Here is a 20377-nt window from a genome sequence, read left to right as displayed (position 1 = left end):
TCTCTCTCTCTCTCTCTCTCTCTCTCTCTCTCTCTCTCTCTCTCTCTTTCTCTCTCTCTGTTTCTCTCCATTTATTGATTTTTAGCACAAGGTTTACATAAAACAAATGAGACAAAGGAATAGGACTTGAGTATTCTTATCATTACCTTACTCTGTTATATCCTAAATAGCACAGAATAGATAATTTGATAAGGATTTGTTATCTAGGAGACTAAAGTCTTAGGGTAAAACCTTTGATCTAGGCCTCAAGTACCTCCTAATGCTGCCACAGTCATAAATGGATACAATTGAGAGCAGACTTCAAAGCCAAAGCCACAATCATCAAAATACATCATGTTAAGAGCTGACCACCCAAAGATACCTGAGTGCTGAAGCAAATATTTTGGCTCTCATTAACTAAAATCTTGGGGTAGAGCCTATTGATCTCAGAACTCAAGTAACATCCTTATAAGTGTAACCCATATCAAAAGACCCAAGGAGAAATCTTAACAAAAAGCCACATTGCAAAGGACCTTCTATAGGGTAAATAGTCTGAGTCCTGAATCAGGCTTCTTTGACTCCCCACACCCTACTATATGCAATTGCCTCCCCATCTATACTTTTTGATTCTGCAAATCACAACCATCCTCTAGGGCCTGGCTAAAACCTCACTTATTCCATAAAGGATGCGTTTTTCTGACACATCCATGCTCTTTTCTGAAACTGTAATCACATCATCTCAGAATGTGGAAAAATTTCAAAATGCCATTGAATACAAACTAAACCAGAATAAAAATCTTCTCAAATATTGGACAAGTAAACATCCAGTTTTTGTTCTAAGAATGCCTTCTTTAGAGGAGTATTAATTGTGAGGAATTTGGGTTTTCTTTCCCTTACTTCAAACCTACATTTTATTCTTTCTGCCATTCCTCATAGATCTTAGTTCTTTTCCCTGAGGCCACACAGAAGTCTAATTCTTTTCTATAACTTTTCAGATAGGTCTAAATAACTTCCCCATGCCTAAGTCTTCTATATTCCATACAACCCCTCAACTTTAATTGATCCTCATTTGGCAATATCTACAGGGCTTTCTTAATCATGTTTGGAGTCTTCTTTATATTCCACAGTGTGTGGAACATGCAAAGTCCTTAAACAAATTAAACTCAGAGGCTTCTCAAAGTAGAAAGTAGAAAGGAGTTTATTGCGATCTTGCAAGAAAGAGCGACTCATACCAAATGCATTCAATACGTTCTCGGTGTCAAACCACACCAGACACAAAGAAAACGAATTCTTTTATAGACACCTAATCACAATCCCCCTCCCTAACCCTCTTCCACTTGGTCCATTATCATGAGCTTTCAGGGTACAATCAAAATGCAATAAATTTATTCAAATGACTGATGAAACACATTGTAAGCAGATACGATTATTTTTTAAGTTTAGCTGTCTGTTAACTTTGGCACAACTCCTACATTTTTCAGGGCCCCTTTTCTTTAGATTAATGTACATGATCAAAGCCTGTGTCTTTGTCCTTGTTTCTGAAATACTTCACGGTCAGCTTGCCCTTATAGCATAACTGGGCAAGGAACCAAGCAGATATGATTATCCTGCAGATTTAGTATTTAGTATTCTAAAAATTTAGTATTTTAGTATTTAAGAATTAGTATTTTTATTTAGTATTTGGTATTATTTAGTATTCTAAGTTTAAGTATTCTAAATTTTAGATTTAATATTCTAAGAATTCTTGTACAACTCCCATCTTTGTTAGTCTCTTGACCTGGGTAAACATGCAGATACTTTTGCATCCTGTGTTCCCGTTCTATGCTCCTGGAACACTTCAGGGTCAGCAGCTTGCTTTCACAGAAAAACTTAATTCAAAACCCAGCTTTTAATTCTATGAAGGTCTATGAGGGTCCCCCTCCTAAGAGTCTGTGAGGGGTCTTCACCATATCCCACACAATCCCTCCTTCTCATTTGCTCATTGAAGACCCCTCACACCATTCCTGATACATTCTTTCTGCTCTCTCATCCCCGACTCCTCCATCCAATTTGGTTTTGTCCTCATGTTCTACTGGGGCCCATCCCTGTTCTTTTATACCTTTTTGAAGTTTCCCCACTTTTCTTAATTCTAATTCCCATCTCCTCTTTAAATAAGATCATCGCACTGACAATATACAAGGGGGCAGTCCCCTTTATGAGTACAGATACAGAGACTCAAAAAAACCCAATAACAAACAATTATACCTTCAAAATCCAAAAGTCTCTTTTCACACTGCTGTCTGGTGGGAGTATATCATCTGATAGAAGTCCTCTGGTCACTTTCCAGCTATCCATCCTCAGCACTGCATCCCAGGCTCTTTTTCTTCTGCCTTCTTTCATTCGCTTTCCTACAAAATAACCTTGGAACCAATTTAAATTACCCCTCCTTAACCCTTATCATTCTTACAAAATTAAAATTGGAATCTTGGTCAATTGTCAGGATCACACATTAGGACCAGTTTCTTATATTTTGCATTAATCCATTATTAATTCCTCCACCAGGAGGATGAGCTTTCACTAAGGGATTTACATTAAGCTATCACTTTAAGACAATTAAAATATTTACTAAGTAGTCTACAAACTATTCTCCTTTTAACATTAACTAATAGCAAAACTGAGACAAATGTGATACTAACTAAATAGCAGAATAATATTCCCACAAACCCTTGAGCTACTTGTCTTCACATTATTATAAAGAACAAAAGGACCCTGACTTATACAGGAATACCTATCCTAAATGCTGAGCCTAATAGCTTAATCTCATAGTAACTTAAGATGTTCCAGAATCAAGTATTTAATAGATTTGTTGTTGTATTTTCAAAACTTTTGACTATTGAAACTTTCCACCAAGAATAGGGCAAAAGTATAATGAGGGAACCATATTTCCCAACTTCAGAATGTCAATTTCAGGCAAAATGTATACCAAGCTGCAATCTGCATTGAGCCAAGCTTAAAGTCTTCCAGCTGTCAATGGGTAGATCAAGTCCGGAGAATTCTACCTCAGCTCATGTGGAACAGTCATTCTCCTGACCTTCCCTCTGCATTCCATACCTGTACTTCACAGGGTCTGGCATTATAGGTCAGTGGCTCAGCTAGCTTGGATAGCCTTTCTCAATATTCATACCTGGTGTTAGACTCAGGGAAACAGTAAGTTAACAGTCCCATAAAATGTTAAATAGCAGGCTCCATCAATCAATTTATGATTTATAATCTCACATTGGTTAAGGGACATCTTTAAAGTGAGCCTCAAATAACCTGTATTCATTTTTATATTTATTCTTGTTCATAAAAAATCAAAACTCCCATCAAGATTATAAATTATTGCTATAATAGATTTGCATCTACTTCCCAAGCTTCCCTCTCCTTCTCTGATCATGCTTGATCTGAATTCATACTGTAATCCATATTTCTAACCAAATTTTCATTTATCTTTTCAACCCTCTGATCCCCATTACTAACAACTGTTCTATACTGGAATCCCAGAGTAAAAAAAAAAACAAAGAGGTTAATGTCTAACCTCACAAATATGTATCTAATTATTCCCACAACATTCAGGGAGAATGTCCTTAAAACAGCAAAATATATTTACTTTATGCCTAACTTTCCATTGACCTGTCAGAAAGATGAAAAGTAGGGACCTAATTGGACAACACATCCACATGCAGCATGGTCCCCAAGCCCTTTTACTTTAATATAAATTTACTCTCATTGAGTTGCAATATACCATAAAGATTTACCAGGACTCGCATACATAAGGGATTCCCTTTTTTAACATTTTTCCCTTCACAAATTTTAAACTTATCCTGGTATAAAAGCCAATTGTTAGATATCCTTTTCAGTATTTTGTACATAGATTTGCTACTTCTTAGCATGTCAAGTTCATTGTTTAGGAGCTTTATAACTAAAATAAGCTCCTTTTCCAGGGCTGATGACCTTGGCCACACAGGTGGTTTCTAGGGGCCTTGGTTAGTTTATCAAATAAGGGGAATCAACATGGACCTGGGGGAGGGCCAATACTAATGCCCTTGCCTGACAACCCCCATGCTTACAGGGGGATGGTTCTGAATGAATGAATGAGCAGAACTAGTCAGAATAACATTTTTCACCTAGCCACTCCTTTCCATACAAATTAACAATTAACAATGTTAGGCTTTAACAGTAAAGCAGTAACCCACAGTTTCATCAAATCATTCTTATTATAATGTAAACAATTAACTACATATAATATCTAATGCATTAACAGGCAGACTCCTCTACCTTCTATCCCTCTCTCCCTACTTCCTTTCCCAGGACTGATGAGATTGCTTTCCCATCCTGGATTATAAAATTTTCCTTGTCTCTCTTATCTTGTGTCTCCCATTTTTCTTTTTGAATTTCTTGAAGGATGATTTCTAGGTTCTTTTTTTGATCATGGCTTTCAGGTAGTCCAGCAATTTTTAAATTATCTCTCCTGGATCTATTTTCCAGGTCAGTGATTTTCCCAATGAGATATTTCACATTTCCTTCTATTTTTTTTTCATTTGTTTGGATCAAATAAATTTTGATCCAAATGCATTCAATACATCCTGTGTCAGACCATGCCAGACACAGAGAAGGCAAATTCTTTTATAGACCCCTAATCACAATCCCCCTCCCTAACCCCTTTCCTCTCAGCCCATTATCATGAGCTTTGAGGGTACAATCTAAACACAATAAATCTACTCTAATGATGAAATGCATAGTAAGCAGGCGCAATTATTTTATGTATAGCAGTCTGTTAACTTTGGCACAACTCCTACATTTTGGGGGGTCCCCTTTCTTTTTCTCCCCCCAATTTATTTGTTTATTTTTAGTTTTCAAAATTCATTTCCACAAAATTTTGAGTTACAAATTTTTCTCCCCATATTTCCCCTACCACCCACCCCCAAGCAGCAAGCCTACTGAATACCCCTTCCCCCAATCTGTTCCCTCTTATATCCTGCCCCATTCCCCCCCTAACTTTCTAGTAGGGTAAGATAGATTTCTATATGCCAGTGCCTGTATATCTTATTTCCCAGTTACCTGTAAAAAATCCTTTTTTTTAAACATTTGTTTTTAAAACTTTGAGTTCCAGAATTTTTTCCTTCTTCTGTCCTCACCCACCCCTAATGGGAAGACAAGAAACTTAATATAGCTTGTACTTATGCAAAACATTTCCATAGTAGTTATACTGTGAATGACTAACTATATTTCTCTCCATCCTATCCCACCAGCCACTTATTCTATTTTCTCCTTTGACCGAATCCCTTTTCAAAAGTGTTTGCTTCTAATTACCCTCTCCCCCAATCTGCCATCCCTTCTATTATCCCCCTCTTATCCCCTTCCCCACTCTTTTCCTGTAGGGTAAGATACCCAATTGAGTGTGTATGTTATTCCCTCCTTAAGCATTGTAGCAGTTTTCTCTTGCCTCTTTTATATAAGATAATTTACCCTAATCTATCTCTCCCTCTCTCCTTCTCCCAATAAATTCCTTTCTCACCTGTTAATTGTATTTTTTTAGATATCATCCCTTCATATTAAACTCATTCTGTGCCCTCTGTCTATGTGTACATTTACCTACATATACCCACACTCACATATATATTTATATACACATACACCCCCTATACATACATATATATGTATGTATGTGTATATATATGTGTATGTGTGTATGTATGTATGTGTGTGTGTATATATATATATATATATATATATATATATATATATATATATATATATATCTTTCTGCTACCCTCATACTGAGAAAAGTCTTATGAGTTACAATTATCATTTTTCCATGTAGGAATAGAATGTAAATAGTTCAACTTTAATAAGTTACTTATGAATTCTTTTTCCTGTTTACCTTCTCATGCTTCTCTTACTTTTTGTAGATAAAAGTCAAATTTTCTGTTCAGCTCTAGTTTTTTCATCAAGATTGCTTGAAAATCCTTTATTTCATTGAATGACCATAATTTCCCCTGAAGCATTATACTCAGTTTTGCTGGGTAGGTGATTGTTGGTTTTAGTCCTAGCTCCTTTAACCTCTGGAATATCATATTCCAAGCCCTCCAATCCCTTATGTAGTAGCTGCTAGGTCTTGTGTTTTCCTGATTGTGTTTCCACAGTACTTAAATGGTTTCATCCTGACTGCTTGCAGTATTTTATCCTTTACCTGGGAACTCTGGAATTTGGCTATAATATTCCTAGGAGTATTCTTTTTGGGACCCTTTTCAAGAGGTGATAGCTGAATTCTTTCAATTTCTATTTTGCCCTTTGGTTCTAGAATATCAGGGAAATTTTGCTTGATAATTTCTTGAAAGAAATTTCTTTTTTTGATCATGGCTTTCAGGTAATCTACTAATTTTTAAATCATCTCTCCTGGATCTATTTTCCAGGTCAGAGGTTTTTCCAATGAGATATTTCACATTGCCTTCTATTTTTTCCCATTTGTTTGGATCTGTTTTATAGTATCTTGATTGCTCATAAAATCATTAGCTTCCAAGTGCTCCAACTTAATTTTGAAGAGATTATTCTCTTCAGTGAGTTTTTGAAATCCCTTTTTCCATCTGGCAAAGTGGGCTTTTAAAGGCATTCTTATCCTCATTGGCTTTTTGTGCCTCTTTTGCCCTTTCAGTTAGTCTATTTTTTAAGGTGTTATTTTCTTCAGTATTTTTTGAGATCTCCTTTAGCATGCTGTTGAGTCACTTTTCCTAATTTTCTTGCATCATTCTCCTTTCTCTTCCCAATTTTTCCCCTACTTCTCTGACTTGATTTTCAAAACCTTCTTGAGCTCTTCTATGGCCTGTAAGCAGTTCATATTTTTCTTGGAAGCTTTTGATGCAGGAGTTCTGACATCATTGTCTTCCTTTGTTCCATGCTTTGATCCTTTTTGTCCCCAAAAAAGGATTCAATGGTCTGTTTGTGCTTCCTCTGCTTGCTCATATTGCCAGCCAATTACTTGGCTTTTGAGCTCTTTTCTATTGTAGAACTCTGCTTCCAGAATAGAGAGAGCTTTGTCCCAAATTGCTGTGATTTTTGTAGCTGTTGGAGCTATTATGAAGGTGCCCACTCTATAGTCCCCAAAAACTCTGGCACACTGGCTACACACCCCAGGACCACCACCCAGGACTGCCATTAATCTTTGAGTCTATTCCCAAGAGGACTATCCTTTGGAAAGTTTAGGAAGTTTTCCCATTCTAGACTTTTTAGACTGTTCCTTTCCCAGGGGCTCACCAGACTTCTCAAGAGTGATTGCCCTCTGAATGGATGCTTATTCCCCCTACAATCTGCAGGACAGGAGCTCCAGAAGGAGCCATGTGGCAGCGGCTGCAGCCCCCATACCTCCACCACTTCCCACCCTGGGGGCAGGGGTCAGACCCCACTCTTCTATACCCCTCCTTTCCAATAGAGTTCCACACTGACCTTTTACTTTGTCTTTGGCATTTATGGGTTGAGAAGTCTGGAAACCACCACAGCTGCTGGTGATTCACTCTCCTGAAGTCTGCTCTGGTCACAGGTGGTCAGGCCACCCTGGGGCCAGAATTGCAGCTCAAGGGGGCTGTGTTCGGCTCCCAGCTCCATGTGATAGAACCTTCCTATTGGCCTGCCAGGCTGCCTTCAGCAGGAGGTTTGTTTCTCTCTGTCACTTTGTGGGTTCTGTACCTCTAATATTTGTTTAGAGTCATTTTTTTTACATGTATCGTAAGTCATTGGAGCAGGAGCTTACTCCAAGTTTGTGTTTCTATGCCACCATCTTGGCTTCTCCCCAGGGCCCCTTTTCTTTAGATTAATGTACAGATGTGATCAAAGACTGTGTCCTTGTCCTTGTTACTGAAATACTTCATGGTCAACTTGCCCTTATAGTATAACTAGGCAAGGAACCAAGCAGATATGATTATCCTGCTGTAATGTAATGCCAAAAGAAGGCAACTTCCCAGGTTCAAAATACCAGCATAGGTGCTCTCTATTTTATTCAGTGACAAACCAAGAACAGAGAAGATCAAAACATGACATCATTCAAAGTACAGCATTTACTAAGCGTGATTAAATAATCTCCAAGTACTACCCCACCCCAGGACCTTCCAATCATTCAATCAATTACAAAGTCTCTGTTCTAAATACTTCTCCACCCCTAGGCTATACCTTAATTAAGTCCACCACAAAGCCCCTCTTCTCAAATGGAGATTAGTTTCCAAACATAAGGTCAAAAGTTCCCCACCCCTGGATCACAATTGAATCTACCCCAGAGTTACATCAAGTTTAAACACAGCACTTAATACCCAAATTGAGGTCTTTTCTTCATCTTGACACGAGGCAAGTTCTCAGCAATCTTAGTTCCTGGGGAGACAAGGCTTAGCAAAGCCACAAGGTACATTGCCAGTCCCTTCATGAATTTATCCTCTGTCTGTAGAACAGTCCTAGAACCCCTGAACACATTAGCAAAGCCCTCTCCCAGGATTTCTGTAAACATACAACAAGAAAATCCTTCTTCAGGGCTTCTGAACCAACAGAAAGGCTCCCAGACCCCTGCAACAACAGCACTGTCCCTCACCAGTGGACAGTATTCACTCTGTCTTCAGGACAGTCTCCAGACCCCTGCAACAACAGTACTGTCCCTCACCAGTGGACAGTATTCACTCTCTGTCTGCAGGGCAGTCGCAGGCCTTCTTAGCGAACAGCCAGGTTCCAGGACTTCTTCAACAAAAGGACAGTCTTTCACCAGTGGACAAATCTGGCAAAATAACATCAAAACAGACAGACAAAGTACCAGCAAAACAGCCATGTCTCCTCAGTCCTTGGCAGCTCAGGGGGCAGGTCTCAAAAGTCCAGGGCAAATCAAAGCGGCCACCAGCAATTCTCTTAGTCTCTCTCTCTCCACGAGGTGCTGCTTCCAAAAAAAGATCTTCCGCCTCTCTCCTGTCTCTCCAAATCTACATCACCAGCTCCTCCTACTTCAGGACTTTCTTTTCACATCAACAAGCCCATCCCACAGGTGGGATTAACAAACTCTGGGTTTTAATACAATCAATTTGAAAACCAAGCCAATACAGGGGAATCTTTAATTGCCATTACTATCACACCTGCCGAAGTAGTATTCTAAGAAATCTTGTGTAACTCCCATCTTTATTAGTCTCTTGACATGGGTAAATATGCAGATGTATTTGCATCCTGTGTTCCCATCCTCTTCTCCTGGAATACTTCAGGGTCAGCAGCTTATTTTTACAGAAAAACTGAATTGAAAACCCAGACTTAAATTCTGAAAGTGTATGAGGATCCCCCTCCTAAGAGTCTGTGAGGGGTCTTCACCATATCCCACACAACAGTATATAAATGAGCCTCCTAAAAAGTGATGCCCAGAACTGAACTCAATGTTGTAGATGTGGAGTCTGACAGAGTACAGCAGGCTATCACCTCACTACTCCTGCACAACAAGGCTTCTCTTAACACAGTTTGTGTTTGCATTCATTTTTTGGGCTATCACAAACAAAATTTTGATTTGCATAAAGATTCTAGTCCACTGAAATTTCAAAATATTTTTTTCAATAAAACTCTTCTAGTCACACCTCCTCAGTCTTACATTGGTGAAGTTAATTGGTCTCCACCCCCCTCCCCCACAATGTAAGGGTAAGACTTTATGCATTTCTTTTAAATTCATCTTTATTAGATCTGGCCTAGCATTGTAACTTTTTACTGTACCTACTGTATACTATTTATTTAGTATCTGATAATGTATAAAAGTAATATTGAAAGTAAAAGTAAACTGTTAAACATTTGTTATTTTATATTAATATTCCATCATTTGGGTACATGCCATGTTTTCTCACTTTGATAATTCTCTCCTAAAGGCGTAAAGCATAACTTTTTTTTATTTTTTCATTCTTTCAAGTAGCATTTATTAAGAAACACTGATATGCTTAATATTATTCAAGGTTCTCTGCTATTCCCTATAGATACAAAGAAAAAAATAAAAGCTAGCCCCTACCAACAACTCTCTTACATAACACTGACAAGGGTAAGGTTCTTGATTTTTACTATTAATTTCAACACTTCTTCAGTCCCTATTTCTCCATATTTTGTAGTTCTCAATGTTATGAGTTATGGGGTTTTTTTGGTAATGTTTATTGTCTTGATTCTTTCAATATCTAGTTGCTGACATAGTGTAATGCCTAAGAAATTTTGATGGTTTGTAAGGACAACAGGAGAAAAATATTGAAGTAGCTATTACTCAGGAAAATATAAGCCATATGGTCCTCATATCTGTAGTACTCAGCAGATAAATGGTTTTTTACTTAAAAAGAAACATGCTCATATGTGGCATTTAAAATTCAATTTATGATTATTCTTTCTTTATTCTTAAAATTTGTATGTCTTTCTGTGGGACTAAGACATCTTTTTGTTTGTTTTTTTGTTTTTGCTTTTTGGGGTTAAGTGATTTACCCAAGGTCACTTGGCTAGTTTTTGTGTTAAGTGTCTGAGGCTGGATTTGAACTCAGGTCCTCCTGACTGCAGGGCCGGTACTCTATTCACTGAGCCACCTAGCAGCCCCATGACTAAGAAATCTTAATATATATGATCAGAACAAATTTGAATTAATACCTTGGGTACATTAAAAAAGATGGAATATTATCCACACATTTTTACTAGTCTTTGAACCATGTGAAATTGTTTTACAAATCTTTTTCTAGAAAACCTTTTTTCTAGTAAACATTTTTCTGCAAAAAGAGTATATGTATGCATTTATATTATGTGTTATATATGTAATATATACATATATTTCTGTTAATATAACTTCAAAGATTGAGAATGAGATGTCTTTTCTTATCAATTTTTGTACTTCTGTAATTTGGCAAACTGATTTTTTTTAAGATTCTCATATTTTAACAAAGAAAACCTAGCATGTTTGACTTTAGAAAAAAAATTTATTTCCCCTTTCAATACTCTTTTATGCATTACAATAATAGTGTAGCAGTAATTTTCAGAAATGCCTAAAAGATTGTTGCTATTGTTTTTTAAAACAGTCAGAATAGGTAACACAAGCTTTTGGGCAATGGAGGAATCAGTTCTTTCCCTTTTAGGATCTTTATTATCACAATGGGGAAAAAATTATTTTTGTTGAAGAATAATGTTTCCTAAAACCCCACCAGGTAATCAAGGGCACTGAGTAAACAAGCCCAGGTAAAGTCTACTTCATTTTCAATTACTATTCATATTTACAGTGAGATCAAGGCAGTGTGTGTGTGTTTGGAGGGTTGGATAGAAGAAGGTACAATGTTATCCTGTCTATGTATTGCTGCATATGCTAAGATATTTTTTCATGAGGAAATGGGGTAAAATTCAGTCAGCAGGCATCTTGAAGTTTTCAGTCTAACAAGATTCACTAATTAGTCTGTTCCCAAACCACTCTTTTTTTCCAACAGTAAGGTATCTGCTTTGTGGAAGGATTCGAGATGAGGTATTATTTCAGACTGTAAAATGCATTTTCCACTATTCCATGATTTGTACAGGTAGAGATAAGGTTACAGATTTTTGGTCTAATGAGGAAGGCACATGCTACAGTTGAAAGACCTTGTATTTAGAGACAAAAGAATTATTTTAAATCCTGTGATGGACATATAAATCACTTAAACTTCTTTGAGCCTCAGGTTCCTCATTTATAAAATGAATGAGTTGGACTAACTGGTACCTCAAGTCCCTCCTAGCTCTAAATCTATGTGCCAACAAACATAAGATCTATGTTCAATCAATGTTTATTAGCAATTTTTTTCCACCATTTACAGTCTTAGGGATTGCATACCTGGGGAGAACATCTTTAGGGAAAGCATCTCTCGATGCTCTGAGAGGTCAATTCTATGTACCTAATATATAATTAAATACCTAACGTCACACAATGTCAGATGCCGGACTTAAACCAATGTCTTCTGGACCGCTAAGCCATGATAACTCTGATATAGATATGTCACAATGTGGATAGCTTATGGATTTACTGTTTTGTTTTCCTCTGTAGGATTTGATTGCAGACCTAAAGGAGAATCTTTCAGGGCATTTTAAGGATGTTATGGTTGGTTTGATGTATCCACCACCATCTTATGATGCTCATGAGCTCTGGCATGCCATGAAGGTATTTCTACAATCCCCCAAACCCTGGGAACTACCCTCAGATACTATTTGCCTGTAATCACATTTATTTCTCTTGCTCTCTGACATTTAATGTGATCTTCAATTGTAAAAGCCATTTCCAAGTGAGCCATAATGAGAAATGAGAAATGCATTATGCAATGCAATTTATATTTTTTGTTATATTAAGGAGGGCAGAAATAATATTCTACTCTTTAAAAAGTTGGCAATCACTTTAGCATATCACGTACAAATAAGAAATAGAACCAGAGATGAAATGTTTATGCCATGTTTTCTATTTATTTTGATAAGACCTTAAGTTTCTCCTTTATGAAATAATATGCTTTCCCATGCATCTAAATTTCCATTTTGAAGAATAGAGTTGTGTTTTTTTTCCTTACAAGAAAGTAATTTCTTAAAAATGAAATAATTACAGATTCTATTAAGATTTTTTTTGTTGCTGTTGCTTGGAGATTGTGCATTCCTTCAAGCCTATACATGATCACCAGCAGGATTTCTGAAATCTTTTCAAAATTAGTTGGCAGAGATTATCACAGTCTGTGGTATGTGGGGAAAGACCAGTTATTATTTAGGGATAGAATAAACATCCTTAAAGTCTTCTCTACATTTGGAACTGATGGAGTTTAGACTCTGGGAATCCCCTTGAATCTTCCCACTTGAGGAGGCATTTGCCTGAGGCCATAAATTTTCATTATAGCTAGACCCAAATCTCTGCTACTCTTAACCTAGACTAGCCCTCCATTGTCCAGCTACTTCCCACCCTTAATCCTATCAATATAATCCTATCTATACCCAATTCTGTTAGCTTAAACTAGCCTAGCCCTCCATTGTGTGATCTCCAGGGAGCCATTCAGTTATTTCCCTTCCCTCCCTTAATCCCATTCCTAGAGTCTGACCTCAGTTCCTCAAGATCCTCCCCAAAGCCCTACTCTAGATCACTCCTTGATCCCTCCCACAATCTTTCTGTATAAAAGAACAATTTTCCCTCCCTGAAGGTGCTCAGATTCAATTTAGAGGAGATTCAATCTGGCCTGCTTGTCAACACAAGCATCACAAATACTTAGGTTCCTTTAAGAGTCTACCCATTATGATGAATTCTTTGATAAACTTTGTTTTACTTTGCCTGAGAGAAAGCTTGAATCAAATTCATTCAGCAGGACCTGGTGTGTTGGTATTTTGGTGTCTCAAGCCTCAAATCTCAACATGACTACTTTATGTCATATTGAAATACATGTCAATTCTATCTACCTCAGGGATTTAACTAAGGCCTACAAAATACATTCAGAATAAAAGTTTAATCACTGAGTTCAAATCTGGGTTCAAATCTCTATTTCTCATACTATTACTAACTGTAACCCTGGGCAAGTCAAGTCCTGAGAACCTCATATGACTCCCTGGGGTGTATTTTTTAAGTGATCTTCATGAAAGAAAGGAATTTTCTACAACAATAGAACCTCAGATCCTCCTATCATCATATTTACAAAATATTGTCAAAAACTCTTGGACCTAAGAGGGGACTAATACAGAGCCTTTCATATTCAGTCAGTACAGAAAATGAACCCATTCATTTTATAGGGGAGAAACCTTCAAATTTTGAAAATTTTAAAGTACTATGTAATTGCTATTATTGTTATCATTATTATTACTATCATAGATTGAGCATAATAAATTAGGAGAAAAATATGGCTAGGACTGATTTTTTAATACTCAGTCCCAGAGATCTTAGTTATAGTTATGATTGATTTTTTTTAAGTACATGTACTCAAATTTCAATGGCAAAGATGGAAAGACTTTTTATAGGAAATATTGCTATTCAAATCCATTTTATCTTAAAAAAGATAAACTATCTAGGCCCCAGTGATAACATGAAAAGGAAATAACTAGCTTGGATACTAGAAAGTCATTTATCTTAAGCAGACCACAGAAGAACATAAAGTTTGTGATTTCCTCCAAAGGATTAAACCCTTCACTTGGACCAAGGAGCATTATTACATCTCCTTTGATCTATACCCTGCAGAAGGCCTAGACAAGAATTATCCTGGCTCAGTTACTCCCTGGACCCAAAGTACAATCACATCCTTGTTTTAGTAACTGTTACCCACTGTTCTATTGTAGGTTGCTGCTTTAGAACAAGAAGACTGGGTTTAAATTCCCTCTGTGTTCTTAATGCTTGCATTATCTTAAGCAAGTTTAAATTACTCTGGGGCTCAATTTGCTCAAATATTAAAAAAAAAAAGAGGAAATTAGGCTAGATGAGAGGTGGCTGACACATAGCCCACAACACTTTAGTGTGCAGCTCTAACAAGATTAAAATATAATTAGGAAATATTTAACACAATAATTAAAAATATAAGACATAGATAATATCAGATTTTCAACTAAATCAATATGTGCCTGTCCCAACTTTTATGTGTAGATGAGTGACACAATTTCTATTTGAGTTGGACACTACTTTAGCTAGATAATCTCTAATGTTGCCCCTTACCACTCTGAATTCTGTAATTCTATAAGATTCTGCGTGTTTTCTGAGCCAGTAGATTTTTCGATTTCAGCTTGGCTATCTGAGAAATAGTGATCCTCCTCCAAGTGAGAGGTGAAGAGAAAACAACACGCTGAAAAATGCAAATGTTTCTGTCCCTGACAGTCAATAAGCACTTTGTAAAGATTTAGTACCAGGCATTGTGATAGACCCGTATAAGGAGAAGACAGAAGACAGTATATTTTCTGGCTCATGGAATCATTGCTAAAATTATCTGGGCTCTGTCAAAATGAGAATAGGATGTAAGCTCATTGAGACAGATGGGGTAATGGTAAAGTGCTCAACTTGGAGTCAGAAAGAACTGAGTTTGAAGCCTGACTCAGATATTTAATAACTGTTCCTCACCCATAAGATAAGGAGGTTGGGGCTTAATGACCTCTATCCAACTCTAAATTTTTGATCCTATGACTATTCCAGTTTTATTGTATCTTATTTATTATTTTTGCTTTGAATGCCCACCACCTACTACAAGGGACTTTCACATGGCAGCTTGCAGAACTGAATAAATGCTTGTAGAACTGAATTAAATTGAATTGAATCCATCAGAGACATACATATAATCTTGGAGGTCACCAGACCCTGGGCCAGAAGCTACTTAGTCTCTCTCTAGGAGTTGGTTCCCAGAATTCTACCCCTATAAATTAAATTTATTCAGCTACTAGCATTGATTTATCTATATTTCCATACTGCAAATGTCCTATAGTCTTAGTGTCTCAATGATCTCAGCATACTTCTTCTAGCATCAATCAAGAAGAATCCTTATAATGTACCTGGAGTGATAAATATTTGTTATTCAATTCTATGTAAATATCTCCTTATTTAAATACTTTCTGAACTATTAATTCACAGTATGTGTCTTCTCTGTTTTGTTTTGTTTTCCTTCTAGGGAGCAGGCACAGAAGAGAATTGTCTCATTGATATATTAGCATCCAGAACAAATGGAGAAATTTTCCAGATGAAAGAAGCATATTATTTACGTAATGTTTAGTGTGTGTGTGTGTGTGTGTGTGTGTGTGTGTGTGTGTGTGTGTGCAAGCAAATAGAAATGCCAGTTTAGGTCTAGTCAACAAGTATTTATTAAGCACCTACTATGTGCTAAGTGCATGGAGTGTTCCATGGAAATATGCTACTCCTTTAAATGTCTTTGAAAGTGACCTCTCAGTCAATATTAATGTATAGTGATGACATGAACCTGACTTGTTTCCATGGAGAAGTAGGCTAAATAAAAAATTGGGAATAGCTAGTGCCTAATAGGCAAACTCTTCCAAGTCAGGATACTTATCAGACAGTTTGTGATATCCAGAGGCATGTTATACTTGGGAGGCAGAGTAGTACAGTGGATTTAGAGGTAATTAAATTGGTTCAAATTCTGATTCTGCCACTTACCATCTGTGACAATAGGCAAATCATTTTACTTTTTAAGTCTCATTTTAGTCATTTGCAAAGTAGACAAGAGACTAGAAAACATCTAAGAAACTTTCAACTTTAAATCTATAATTTTATGATCTTATTGGCGTGTGTTCACATGCTACCCAAAGGTAAAAGGGATGATTTCTGTATAGACAAAACAGAGGTAAATTTAGCAATTTACATAATGGAAGTCACTACAATGATAGACAACCAACAAAATGATTCATATCAATGAATAACTTTTCCTTCTGATATCTTTAATACTTATCTGCACAATTGCCTCAACTCATCATTTTGCTGTATTTATACAGTAATAATCTATATGATACCACAATCCACCCAAAGATCAGATTTTCTAAAAACTTTCAGCATAGAAATGTGAGCTATTTTTCTTTCCAATAAGCTTGAATGCCATGGAACCTTCTCCATCTTCCTTGAAATTTCTAGGAGGCACAACACTTGGAAAATTTAAAATAATACAAAACATTCCAAGTATTTGCAGGGAGGTCATCTGGGAAGCAATGGCTTCTCTGTTTCCTTACATCTCAAAAATATGAATTCCTTTTAAGTCTGAAATAAGCCATTACAAAATAGCTGTCAGTGGTGTTTATCGGTGCTTGTGAAAGAATTATGAGTGCAGCAGAAAAAGTCAACTGGTTGTTTCTTTGCTGTGATCCTTAATGATGACTTTTGAGGAGAAGGTATTAAAAGACATAAATGTCAACTGTGAGGATATATTTCCTGAGCTTTGAACCTACTAATTCTAGAGAATTATCACTAGAGTATTCCAAACACATCACATGTGTACGTATATAATAAATCATTCCTTTTAACACTGGATTTTTCTTCACCAGAATACAACAGTGACCTTCAACAAGACATTTACTCAGAGACTTCTGGACACTTCAGAGACACACTTATGAATCTTGTCCAGGTACTATAATCCCAGATCCAAACATGAAACACACTGTTCAGAAATGAGTACAGGTCAAACTATGTTCAAAATTAAACTAGGAAGCACTGGTTTCTAACCTACCATTCAACACTCAATCACATTCAGAGGAATTGTTTGGTATAGAGAGTAAGATAATTTCCCAAAAGAATTAAGAGATTTGAAATTAATGCTCTGTACAATTTTTATTTTCAATTGTGAAGAGTTTTTTAAATCAGTAGTTTTATTGGAAATTCTAAATTAAATATTGATACAAACAACTATAGTTTGTAGGTGGTACAACGGATAGAGTTCTAGGAAGACCTAGTTTAAATCTGGAATGAGACACTTATTAACTGTACAATCTCAGAAAGTTCCTTAACCTCTGTGTGCCTTAGCTTTTTCATTTTTTAAAAAATACATATATTTTTTTAAAAAAGAAGGATAATACCTACTTCCCAGAGTTATTATGAGGTTTAAATGAGACAATATTTGTAAAATGCTTTGCAAACATTAAAACACTATATAAATGCTAGCAAATATTATTGTAGTTGCTTTTAAAATGTTGCATTTAGAATCATTACTTTCAACATATAAGAATCATCACACTTTTAATCCCTCCCTCTAAGTCTCCAATGGTATTCTAGAATAGAATATTATTTTATTTTATTCTTTATTTCTTTCTTTCCTTTTTTTTCCCTCCTTCCTTCCTTTATTTTTTTTGAACAGGGCTATTTAACTATTAGATTAAGGATATGCTATAGACACTGTTACCAGGGATAGCTTTCAGCAACGGATCTGAAAAATACACTTGCATGGATCATAGGACTTCCCAAGGAGGCTCAGGGAGTTAGCCCAGAAGAGGTTCCTCTGTCCACTGTTTCCCTGGCAGCATATCCTTAGGAAGATCCTTGTGATATGTCCCTTAACATGGCAAACCCCTTCTCACTGAAAGAACTCAGAAACAGAGTGAGCAAAGGATGGTTTTTATTATACTTCTTGTGAGAAAATAGATCTGATGCTCACTGGGAACACCTGCACTGACACAGAAACAGGAGTGAGATTACGCAGTTCTGTCCTTCCTATTGGAGTTAGGGTTAGTTCAAATTCCTCACTTTATTCCCCTATATTCTCTCTTTATGCAGATTACATAGGTGTGGTAGTGAGGATACTTGTGACCAAGCATGACCTCTAGGGTCTGGGCTGTTTATCACACCCCCACCTTTCTAGTTACCCCTGGCACCAGGATGGCCATTGTCTTAGTAAAATATGATAAGCAAACTTCCCCACAACTATTGATTATCTCTCAATAATTTTTGTGGGAGCAAAACAAGATGCCATAATATTCCCTCATATATCTGGCCAAGTGCTTCATGCTATTTTTGTGGATAAGGTGGAAAGATATAGGCTTAACAATAGTTCAGTTAGGTGAATTTAGAACTCATTACTTTCCTAGAGGCTGACATTGAATCATTAATTACATGTTAGGTCCAGTTATTCAATGAACTGTAAATTTACCTATCACCTGGTGCACATCTTTCCACCATGTAAACAAAAATAGCACAAAAGACTTTATCCAAAGTTCACTTCTTCTTGTCAGTCTCTTTTCTGTCTTCTAATGCCAGATATTGAGGCAGTTTCCTACTTCTAACAGGGTTTTTAGGAATCAAGTTGACTCAGTTTGGGATTGCTGGGACCCCCAAAATGTCAAGGTACAGGGTGGTGCTGGAACGAATTCAGGCACACAAAGTTCAGTGACAAGATTTATTGCAATGCCAATAAAGCAGGCTACATTATTAGGGAACCTGCAGTTTAAGGGAGGAGAGAGCAATGCTTTTATACAAAAGGGATAGTGATAGGTTCTGAATGAGATTAAAGAGTGGCAAATAATCTGGGGTGGGCCAGTTGCAGCAGTGAAAGGAATAACAAGTAGGCTAATTATATGACCTAGGTGGGATTAAGGAGTTCAAGAAGTATGGGGCAGGCCAAGTATGACAGTGAAAGAATGTCAAGTAAGCTAAATAGGTGATCAAGTAGGGTGGGCCAGTGATCTGGGTTGCTGGAATGCATGGGAACATTCAGGAATTCAGTTGTTTCTAGAAACATGGTCTTTTCTTTTTAGGGGTCTGGGTCCCATAACCTCATCAAAGTCATGCTGCTGTACCCCATCTTTTTGTCACATTAAAAAGTAAAAGAAACGAGACAAGAATGTGAGAATTCAGAAGAAGCAATAATGACCTAGGAAAATAATTGTTTTAAAATAGGGAAGAGATTAGAAAGAGGAAATAGACTGTACTAGAAATATATTCCACAAATTAAGTCAAGGTTCTACTGTATTTGTCAGATATTTTTAGTTGAATTCATGAATCCACTTGTAAAATGAACTCCCAAAGAAGAATCTCCCTCCACCAAAGCAGATTTGTACATGTTCAACAATTTATGATCTTAGAGAGCTGCCTAGGATACTTTGGGGTTAAATAACTTGTCAATGGTCCCATAGCTATATTGATAAGTATTTGTTCCTTTCAGTAAATAGCTATAACTTTTAAAATATATCATACATAATAGGATTCATGAAGACTTGAACTCAGAAAAACTGGGTTCCCATCATAGTTTTGCTACATGCTGTATTGTCTGATTCTCTACTTTTCTGTCTATAAAATGTAGATGAAATGATATTTAAAGCTCTTTCCACCTCTACATCCTATAAAGCACATTAAATATATTTGTACTATCAATTCAATAAGCTCTTATTCAATACTTGGCATGTACAAGTACTTGCACATTCTGGGGTCTGACGGAACCATTCCAGCCATAGAAGAAAACATGAGAAAAATATGTAGAAGCAGGAAGTGGTGGGATATAGTCAGGGAACATCGAATGGTCCCATTTTGTGCGTGCACCCAAGACACATGGAGTGTATAATGTTAGACTAGATTTAAAAAGCAGGATTAGAGTCAGATTTTTAAAGTCTTTGAGTGCTAAGGGAGAGAGGAGTAAGAGAAAAACAAAAGAGGCAGAGAGGGAGAGAGAGAGAGATAGGAGAGAGAGGAAGAGAGAAAGGGAGAGAGAGAGAAAGAGAGAGATCAGAAAGTGTGTTTTTCCCTTCTAAATAGGGATTCAGAGGTAGAAGACAAATCTGCAAAAAAAAAAAAAAGCATAGTAGAAGCTATATAATTGCAGTAAAAGGAGAACTGGGAAAAAGTACTGTCATATAAACTAAGAGAGAATAGCAAGGAATGGAATAGTCAACAGTGTCAAATGGCCCAAAGAGGACAGGAGTATAAGAATTGAGATGAAGAAGAAGAAGAAGAAGAAGAAGAAGAAGAAGAAGAAGAAGAAGA

The 20377-nt window shown here is 36.6% G+C and overlaps 1 protein-coding gene across 1 annotated transcript in view; it reads left to right on the top strand.

Moving 5' to 3' along the window:
* Positions 1-20377, top strand: part of ANXA10 (annexin A10) — a 77748-nt gene that overhangs the window by 22552 nt on the left and 34819 nt on the right. Inside the window, exons 4-6 of the mRNA XM_069100493.1 lie at positions 12023-12136; positions 15579-15669; positions 16957-17036. Coding sequence (XP_068956594.1) covers positions 12023-12136; positions 15579-15669; positions 16957-17036 — 285 coding nt within the window. The remainder of the gene's footprint in view (positions 1-12022; positions 12137-15578; positions 15670-16956; positions 17037-20377) is intronic.

The sequence above is a fragment of the Petaurus breviceps genome, unplaced genomic scaffold, assembly GCF_028583685.1.
Source record: "Petaurus breviceps papuanus isolate PSGF00001 unplaced genomic scaffold, PetGlider_PUasm1.0 126, whole genome shotgun sequence".
NCBI classification, from domain to species: Eukaryota; Metazoa; Chordata; class Mammalia; order Diprotodontia; family Petauridae; genus Petaurus; species Petaurus breviceps.
This window is presented reverse-complemented; position numbering and strand designations above follow the sequence as displayed.